Consider the following 10,161-nt stretch of genomic DNA (forward strand, 5'->3'; position numbering starts at 1 on the left):
TGTGATTTTTATTAAATAATCCTGTAAAATCGCACTTGACATTTGCTAAGGTAGGTGTTTTGCGTTGAGTGGAAAAGATCTTTGTACCGCGAGCATACGGAACCGAGTTACAAGAGGAGGAATTCGTGCTTCTAGAAACAAAATAGTATTTGCTACCAATTTTGGCAGCGCAAGACATAGCCTTAATGCCTGCTTTTCTAGAAGTACAAGGAGGCAAAGCTTATATGCAGGCCCACCAAAATTAGTACACAGCCGAATTCCAGGACAGGACGTACATACATAGGGTAGATTTACAGCCAGGTGGCCCTGCGCATCCCCGATCAACCGTTGCAACACAACTATCGCTTGAACGCCCTTAGCTGCAATACAATTTATGTGCGCACACCATGAAAGAGAGCTGTCGTATATAACGCCAAGATACTTAACAGCATCTACTTGTGGAATGAAATCAAGCTGGTACGACAGAGATATATGTACATATGTATATATATACATATACATTTGTATATACATATAGATATATGTATGTATATGTACAGGAAATACGAGCAATGAGCACTTGTTCACGTTTAGAGCCAGACGAATGGAATTTAGCCAAGCTACTAGAACAGATAAATACCGTTGCAGTTTTTCGTTAAGTGTTTGAATATCCTTTGCCGATGAAAAGAGTGAAATGTCATCCGCATAGACGTAAGTGTACATGTCCTTTTGGGATGGAATGGAGTTCAGTAAAATATTGAATAAAACCGGAGATAGCACTGAGACCTGTGGAAGTCATTTTCCCTGTCTATATGTACTCTATGAAAAGGCTTCCTGAAAGCAATAACATTTTCTGTCACTTAAAGATTGCGTGATCCATGCTTGAAAATATTTGGGGAACTTAAGTTCTCACAGCTGGCTTACTAATATCTCGTGTTTGACGCTATCGTATGCCTTGGTGATATCAAGCGTAACCAATGCCGTATACTGACCTTGGTGCCGTGGAAGTTGTATACGACTTTCCAGGTCAATATACGCCTGCCATATAGAACATCTCGGCCTGAATGCAATTTGACATGGACTAGGAAGCTTTCTTGTAATAATAATATTAATAACGCGAACATTTAGGACTCTTTCTACCAACTTTACAATATTTGATGTAAGGGCGATTGCTCTGATGTTGTCTAGGGTACAAACCTCTCCCGGGTTTTTAGGTAACGGCATAATCTTTGGAATCTTCCATACTGGTGGAACCCAAGCTCCTCTCATTAAACAATTTACGATGTTTAGTAGATCGTCTTGCGATTCTTTATATAAGATTTTTAACATTGTCGACGCGACTCCATCAGGGCCTGGAGCCGCAGTCAGAATTTTTTGTAGGACATAGGACAATTAATCCACTGATATCTCCTTAAAATCCTCATCAATATGGGAAATCAATGTAGGGGGAGTAACATTAGAAGAAAAGCGATGATCCAGCCCTTTAGCTAGAACTTCCAATGAATATCATGCCATGTGGGGATAAAACTCTAGATTCGACGTTTACCGGTAACAGAATCATTCAGTTGCATCTAAGAAAGCCGAATAGCGCTCGTTTGTTATTGGGTTTGGCAAGAAAATCGAAGCGCTTTATACCGTATTCATCTTTTGCTTTTGATACAGTACATTTAAGCGTAGCTGCAACAAATGTATAGTCTGAGCAATTTTTCGGGAATTGGTTATGTAATAATTTCTTCCAGGCGGCTTTTCTTCTTCTATAATCCCGCGAGCAGTCATAATTTCACAAGCGCGAGAAGGATTTAACTGAGCGAACCTCAAATTCAGCTTTTTTACAGGACTCCTCTAAGAGTGAACAAATGCTAAATGCTTTTTGTCTAGAATTCGCTTCAGATAGGGCAGCCAATAATGATTGCAAATTACCTTGAAATTTATTGTAATTTATGTATGTTCGTGCATGATACACTGAGAATGGTGCTGGGCACTTAATATGGAAAATCACAAAAATGTGGTCACTATTTGTGACATAGACAATAGTCGACCAAGCGCATACGCAATGACCTGAACCTGAGAAAGTCAAATCTAGAGCTGAAGTAGCTAAACCTCAAACAAAAGCAGGATGACCTTGATTTTAACACAAGAGATCATTGTCCTGAGACCACTACCACAGTCGAGTGCAGCACAGATCTATTTTTAAGCCCTATGTGAGATGATGGGAGTTGAAATCACCCGCAAATATGACATGATTTCCGCTAATAGAAATTACACTATCCAGAGGCCGTGTAACGTGAACCCCTGAAGGATAGTATACATTGGCGATGAAAAGTGTCTTCTTGGCTCGTCTCTTGTCTACATTTTGCGCTGTTAATAGCAGGTTGGTGGACGTGTCATTTTCCCCTAATGAATTATTTCTGTCCACCTTGCGGGTATCCACTGAACTATTACGTGAAATTTCTCATGATGCTAAGTGGCCATGAACAGGAGCGATGTTTCAGCCACATAATGTGGAAACATGCGTTGGCAAATTATTACGCATTAGGAACACTGCTGTGGGTATTACCAGGCTGCCATGAATCACATAGGCTTATGCGTGGCGTCAGGATTAGCGAAAAGTGGAGAGAATTCTCACGGCGACTCGCTGGAAAGCCCTCGTAGCTATAAAACACGAAGTTTATGAATAATACAGCTGTTAGTTTTGTTTATTTCTATCGCAAGCCTTGTTTTCCCTGATACAAGATACTGACAGATATGCACTGGGCTAATAAACCGAACTCAAACAAAAATGAAAGCAAAACCAAATCTTAAAGGCAATAAGATGTGTCCAGTAAGCCAGTCACGTGCAATGATGTACGACGCGAACTGAATATCTTGATATGATTTAAAAGTACATATTTTGTGGTCAACATCGTAATAATTCTATTCATTGACAACGGTATTTGGGAATTCGTCGATTGCCTGCATCGTTTCGCGTTGTGCACGTTCGAAGGATTTTGCCATCGTTCCGTCTGTAAGAGTTGATGTATGATTAATATTCCTTCGAGATATTTATTGGTCAGTAAGATAACGAAAAAAAGGGGACAGACTTTATTAAAGCGAATACAGAACAGTGAATGTCCTAAAGGGCGTAAAACGAGGCATTAGACAATGTCCTCCAATAACAGTTGCTAACAAAGCCCAGCTGCAAACACTGGCAAGATGCCTGGCTCCGTTAGTCTACGATATTCGCAGGCAGATGTCCTTCGGGATGGGAACTTCCACGCACGTCTTGCGGCAGTCGGCACGGTTCGCGAACAGGGCACGCGACACAAGGCAGTGGTGAGTGGAGAGAAGCTGGACTGACGCACGGAAGCAGTCGAACTTGCCGGAAGAATAACTGGCAAAGTAGGGAAACCTGCGGGTGCGCATAGGGATCCCATAACTGGGTTGTGTAAAGGAACATGGTACTCACCGTAAGAGGCACTGACAAAGCCACATGATTCGGATCGGCGACCGCAATCATTAGCGAAGATCTTGGATCCACAGCCATCAGAAACTTTTCAATACATTGCCTGCACGCTCAATAGTACAAGTTTTGGAAGAATAACAAATATATAAACAAAAAAGCTTTATAATACGATACTTCTCACGTAGTTCTACTTTGGTGCTCTGGGAGGACCTCATGCGCAGATGCCTAAGAATATTCACATTTCGTGGAGATTTGTAGTTTGTGCATGTATACTTTAAATGCGATGTTGCTGTATTTTTTTGAGCCGTTGTTTCTGTAGCGACCAACCTTTAGAGCACAGTTATGTCAGAAAAGAGGAATAGCCGGCGCCACCTGCAGGCGCCAGCTTCTCCTTAAATAGAGTTAAGAAAAAAAAAAGAGGTGATAGAAGAACTTACTTACAGTGTATGCAGCACCGAAGCGTAAAAACGTAGTATGTTTACAGGGGAGTACAATAAATAGAGTGGCATAAACTCATGACCATACTTCACCGAACACTGTCAGTGAGAGTTGAGGGTCCCTTCTGCCTTGACGTCAAGAATCGCTCAAGACACGCCAAATATGTTGTAAAATTGGAACACTAAGCTTGTTGGTTTTGGTAGCGGCGCCGTTGTGCGTAAATACAGCACAATCCAGCAAAACGCGTGCGACGCGCATTGATTGTTGACGTACACGTGAGAACGCCTCCTGTATTTTTCGATGCTTCGCAGCTGCTCCGGGCATGTGTCGTAAATAGTTATGACGACTGTAATACACAGTTGACCCAGAACCGATAAAAATTCGTTTCAATAAATAATGGATTATTAAATGTTACTTATGTGTGAGGTGCGCTAAATATCCATTGCTCGCCAACAACAGTGGGAGCAATTCTGTATGTACACAGGTTCCAAAAAAAAAAGGACACATCCATTGTTGAGCGATTTTTTCTTTTTGCGGAACCAATTCCAGCTTTATTACAAAAGAAACACTTGTGCAACGTCTTACATCTGACAGCGACAACACCGTTAACAGCTAAGCGAGCAAGTACCCTGAACAGTTGTCGCTTCTAGAATTTATAGAAAAAAGAATATGTGTTCTAAACATTGTGATGTGTCTGTTTGGCCCCTGTTTTAAAAGAAATGTTCAATAAGAACACCTTTAAGTGCCAATGAATAACCGAATTCTGTCACGAAAATAGCTGCAGGTTCGGAGCAGTTGGTGCATAGTCACGTTTGGCCACATGTTTTACAAAGTGAGCCTTTGTCTAGTTTTCTTGTGCTGGATGTCCGTTAGCCTCTCGCTCAGTGGTGGCCTACCATAATGTGGTCCAGCGGGTTCATATTTTGTACGCGAGCAGGCCCGGAGTGTGAATACCTTGTGGAAGTTTGCCGCTAGCCGCTCTTAGGTTGGACAGGCTGTATGGGAAGGTTCAAAAGTATGAGGTAATAGTTGTACTCCACGTACTCGTGTACAGAAATCCTGAGTATTGACTCTCCCACATAGACCTTCTTGGCGACTACCGCCAGTGATCGTCCCGAGTTGTCACTTCCAATGACCTGCGTCCGCCAGGCAAATTCAACCTCCTGGGCGACGTCAGACCACTGTCAGTGCTTTATTTTTGACAATTTACACGTCACATTTAGGTATTAGCTATCTTATGAAGTCAGAAACGTAGGCCCATGTCACATTCTGACAAGTGTCAATCTATAAGGTGCTGTGCCCATAGACTAGGGCTATTCAAGCGGTATACTTTTTCATGTCTTGTGTTAGAATGGAAGCTGTTATATTGAAACTGATGTGCTACGTAGGTAGCAGATTTGTTTGTGATTACGACATGTTAACTTCTATGGTGGTCTGAATGGTATTTTTTAATACCTCGGTGTCTACATTGTTGAGCGTTTAGCTTTGTAGCCAAGCAGAACAACAGGTAAGAAGTGAATAAGTTGGCAACAGAAAATAAAGTACGCCGGCTACAGGGAAGTGAAAAATACTGGCCTCAAAAGTAGCGGAGTCTGTTGAAAGAAGTAAAGTTACCAGAATGTGACCAGAATGCACACTGAGCGACGATTATTTAGCTACATACAACTAAACTGAGGACATTCGAGTACACATCAAAGCAAGTTTCACTAATAAGTTATTCCTATATACAAGGTGATCAAATATAACTTTTATGGATTTTTTAAAAGTAGTCTGTTGAAGGGAACGTAATTATAGCCCTCGAGCTGGGTTATACAGAGAGGCGGGCATTACTTGCACGAGAAAGCAAAACACATATTCAGCTAATTAACAGATATTCACTAAATCACATCCTAAATAATATATTTGCGGTACACTTGACAATTTAGGAATTGTAACCGGTGAGATTGCAAGGCGAATACCCTTGGAATGAATTTCCAGAATTATGCAAGTTTGGAGATATGCGCCATCAACTCGCCCCCCCCCCTCTTCGATACGCAGTGTTCTTTCACTTACTTTCTTGAAAAAGCGCTCTTTTAGGCATTGAAGCACAAAAGTAACTGGAACGCTCATGTATTTCGTTCCACATTTTGGGAAATATCTCGAAACTGGTGTAATCTGAGAACTCATTTCGAGCGGATACGTCTCCCAAGCTCGGCGGCTACAATTTGCAAATTGCACTATGTACCGAAAATTAATCAATTAAGAAGTTCATTATTAAATTAGCTTTAACTAAATGTGTAATTGTTTTAATCTCTCGTGCTATTAATGCAGGCATCTTCAGATAATACAGCTCAAGGACATGAATTATGCGATCATGCCGCAGACAATTATTAGGAATTCTGTAAAACGTAAAAAAATGATGACCCCGTATGTATACAACCCACCTATGCTCTTTCTCTTTTTTTCTTCTTCTACGCCGATAACGAAGCCTCACCTTAGCACGTTGGCGGTGCAAGTCACTGCGCGACCCGTCCCGGAGCTACACGGTTTCGGCGACCCGTCCGACATATTTCGGGGAGGCTTGCAACGGCGGTCACAGTTGCGACGGTCGGTGAACACCCGCTCATTATTGGGCGCCGGGCAGAGTCCCTCGGGAAAAGGCCATCGCTTGCACCTCGTGCCGTCAAAAAAGCTCCACTTGGGCTTCACGTCACGCCTGCATTAAAAAGCATCGGTTAGCGTCACACGATGAAGTGCGCGGTTTAGCGGAGCATTACCAGGCGGTAGAGTGACGCTTGGCCATTGTTAAGGGGGCGCTGGCGTGATGTGAAGCATGTTAACTTTAGTGGACATTGATTTGGGCGTCGCCTTGTTATCGTCAAAATAACCAGTCCGACACACTTCTTGAGAGAGCGTGGACTTACAAGTGCTGTAGCGTCGCGGCACTTTGCGCCGCTGACATTCGCGCCCCTGGAGGTCGCTGAAAGGCTTACGCGTTAACAATATAAGCTGCGCTGCGGAAAAAGCACTTAGTTTTCAATAGCTAGAATTCCAGAAGCGTTCGCACTTTGGATCATTGTACGGGCTTGCGCAGTTCAGCTCGCCTTTTTCTAAATTGAATTGTGCAACCATCAACACCTTATACGAACCCCCTCATAGTGAAGATTCTCTTGTTTCGCAGCATATATATATGACCTAATATACAGGGTGTCCCAAATGTGATGCACCAAGATTTGAAATATGCAAATGCCCCGTAACTGGATAAAACCGAAGCAATGTTGTTTGGCTTCGCTTGGAGATACTCGGATTACTTTTGCATTCTGCCAAATTACATAATTGTTGTATAGTGATCATTCAACTTCTCAAACATTATATTTAGATGAAAAGCGTCAATGCGAAAATTGTAAAGCAAGATAGAAAAATCGCGATACATCTTTCTGTTGTTCAATACGGGCTACAATAAACGAGTTTTTCCGAGTGCGAAAGAAGACCAGGGTAGTAACGACCCTCGCAGGTGTGGCCATGCCACTGCTTTTACTACCGTTATTACGGCTAGTATGGACGTATTTCATGGGAATGCTCTATGCGGTCTCGCCCTTCTCGGTTTTAACGGTCCAACGCCTCCAAGACCGAACAGATCACGCGACCTCCAACACTGGACTCTCTTGGACAGCTCACATCGAGCCACGAACCCTCTTCCTCCTCCCACCCTGGCACCCACGGTAATCGCGTGGCCTACCACAAACAACACAGCGGCCGCGCAATCGCCATCGCAGCCCGAGCAGCACGGTATCGGGGACTGCGACGCAGCGAACGCGCATCGAAGAAAAAAAATTACGGGGTTTTACGTGCGAAAACCACTTTCTGATCATGAGGCACGCCGTACTGGAGGACTCAAAAATTTCGACCACCTGGGGTTCTTTAACGTGCACCTAAATCTCAGTACACGGGTGTTTTCGCATTTCGCCCCCATCGAAAAGCGGCCGCCGTGGGCGGGATTCGATCCCGCGACCTCGTGCTGAGCAGCTTAACACCATATCCACTGAACAACCACGGCTGGTACGAAACGCGCATCGAATTCCAGTATATTTGTTATTGCGATGTGTTATCGCAACAAAACCGAATTGCGGAATTTACCGTCCTGAAACTGCACAGTGAGTTGCGACGACACGCCGTAGTGGATTGCTCCGGAATTATTCTGCCCGTTCGAGGTCAAACGACGTGCGCACAAAGCACGGCACGTGAGCTCTTTTGCATATCGCGCCCACCGTAACAACGCTGCCGCAGCGACCGATAATCAAACGCGTGGCCTCGTGCTCGGCAGCACAACGCCATGTGACTCACCAGGACGGTTTAGTTAAAGACGTTGATGACAATGGCGCGAAGAGGAAACCAACGATAGCTCACTATGCTGCAAACATCGCGCGCATTCGAGTCACTCGTTTCGGCGAAGCAGTCAGTCACGCTGGTTCAAGAAACGCAATCGCGCGCGCCAAGCGCCCTACCAAGTGCACTCCGAGAACAGCGGCCCGCTGTCGCACCGCTCCGGCCTTCTGCGCGATTGCACACACATGCGGCGGCATCCGGCCATCGTGGCGAATCGGTCGGGGCTTCGGTTGCACATCTGAGCCGGATCCTCTTGTGTGGACACGCACGTGTTGGTGCTCGGGCGGTAGTGGTACAGGCGGAAGAACTGGTGGCAGAAGGTGTACACCAACTTGGTGCAGTTGGCGGGCGGCTGCGAAGGGGGAAGGAACAGGAAATGCAAGAGGGATCCTGGAAATTGATTGGGATCTTACTACACGCCCCGCAACTTCGCATGTACGCGAGCGTGCTCGAGAAGCTCAAGAAAGTGGAAATCTAAAAAAAAAAAGTGGCAACTGTGGCAAATTAGCACAGCGGAAGCCTGGAAAAATAGGAGGGAAGATCCACGAAAACGAAAATAGCCATGCTCCTAACTGTAGCGCGAAGCTATGAAGGAATCTTTTGAGAATCCCCCCTTTGCCTTGCGAGATTCCGCAGAACTGACTTGCCACAATGTGTGCGCCTGTACTACGATTTGTTAATTGTGCCATGCAGTGCAATCTTGCAAGCCTCCACGTTAGCTCAGTTGTTGGAGCGAGTGCTCGGGAATAAAGGCCTTGGTCCTGGGTTCGATCCCCTGGACGAAGACGAACATTTCTTCTTCATCTGTGAAATTTTCCTTCTGAGAAAGCCGTACTGGTTTCTCTTGTAGCTTAGTGGGCTGCAGGCAGGGAAATGACAATTGTCTCTTTCATGAAAGGAAAGGCACAGGCGAAACGGGCTAGATTCATACAAAAAAGAAAACAGTGCAGGTAAGGGCAACGTGAACTCTCCGTGAGGCATTACTCGCAATGGTGTTCAACTACTAAGCGCAAAATCAAGGGTCAGATTTCCGGTCGTGACTGCCATCTCCAGATAGGAGGGGATATGTGAAAGCGCTCGTGTGCCTGTGGATTTAAGTTCACCTCTGGGAACACTAACGTGGCCGAAATATAATGTGGATGCCGCTGTTCGACCGGATGTGGAACATCCGGTAGAATAATCTGTGTTTTGCATAATTCTAAAGAAAACAGCTCTCTAAGGACTTGGACAGTCGGCAAACGTGGTCATTTGGCACTGCGCCGAGAAGCAAAGCGCAAGCTAGCTGAGAGATTCGGCATGACAGTCCTCTTTGCCATTTCCTTAAATCTAAGTCTGGATAAAAAGTGCAGGGCTGCTAATTTCTGTTCGTAGCGCACACGCTTGGCAAATATTTTTAAGAATGTATGGCATACTACACGCTTTCATCACCGGTCTTCGCAAGGTGCCGACGACACTTCGGGATATGAGCACTTACCAGTCCGCCCATCGAAAATTCTGGTGTGTCGGCTTCGCTAAAACCGCGCTTCGGCTGCGCAGTGCGCTTGTTGCAGCTGGTTTTGATGACTATTGTAACGTTGGCGATTTTCCACCAGGGTCGAGTCTTGTTGACCTGCTCATTGACGGCGGTAACGTTGCCCATCTCCTCATTTCGGAGCATTGTGTCAGCCGAGGCAGATGAGTTCCCGACGTTGGCGTATTTCGTGGTGAGCGCCGACATTGGAGATGTGGCGTTCTGCGACGCACAATAAGTGCAAGTTAAGCACTTTATAATTAATAGAAGCTTCAAGAGTTCGCGGTATAGAATGAAACCTCGAGAAATAGAACGCTACATGTACCATGAATAGCTATCAAGGGGAGGTTACACACTGAAATAATTAGAAAATAAAAAAAGGAGGCCTATCCAACGTTTCGAAGGTTACGAACGACGAGAAAATTAT

General features: G+C 44.8%; 1 protein-coding gene across 1 annotated transcript; it reads right to left on the reverse strand.

Moving 5' to 3' along the window:
• Positions 1 to 3,058: 3,058 nt before the first annotated feature.
• LOC129382629 (uncharacterized) lies at positions 3,059 to 9,951 on the reverse strand. The gene is made up of 4 exons (XM_055066757.2): positions 9,699 to 9,951; positions 8,344 to 8,576; positions 6,333 to 6,554; positions 3,059 to 3,367 (listed from the first exon to the last, which is right to left on the reverse strand). The coding sequence occupies exons 1-4, from the start codon at positions 9,939 to 9,941 to the stop codon at positions 3,190 to 3,192; spliced, it is 876 nt and encodes a 291-aa protein (XP_054922732.2). The 5' UTR covers positions 9,942 to 9,951; the 3' UTR covers positions 3,059 to 3,189.
• Between the last annotated feature and the right edge of the window lie 210 nt (positions 9,952 to 10,161).

The sequence above is a fragment of the Dermacentor andersoni genome, chromosome 6, assembly GCF_023375885.2.
Source record: "Dermacentor andersoni chromosome 6, qqDerAnde1_hic_scaffold, whole genome shotgun sequence".
Lineage (NCBI taxonomy): Eukaryota > Metazoa > Arthropoda > Arachnida > Ixodida > Ixodidae > Dermacentor > Dermacentor andersoni.

Bases quoted from the DNA above. Each gene is read 5' to 3' on its own strand.
- LOC129382629 (XM_055066757.2), bottom strand. From the start codon at position 9,941: ATGTCGGCGCTCACCACGAAATACGCCAACGTCGGGAACTCATCTGCC. The intron at 8,577-9,698 runs GTAAGTGCTCAT...CCCCCTTCGCAG, and splicing joins AATTTTCGATGGGCGGACTG to CCGCCCGCCAACTGCACCAA. The intron at 3,368-6,332 runs GTGAGGCTTCGT...GCGCACCCGCAG, and splicing joins TGCACCGCCAACGTGCTAAG to GTTTCCCTACTTTGCCAGTT.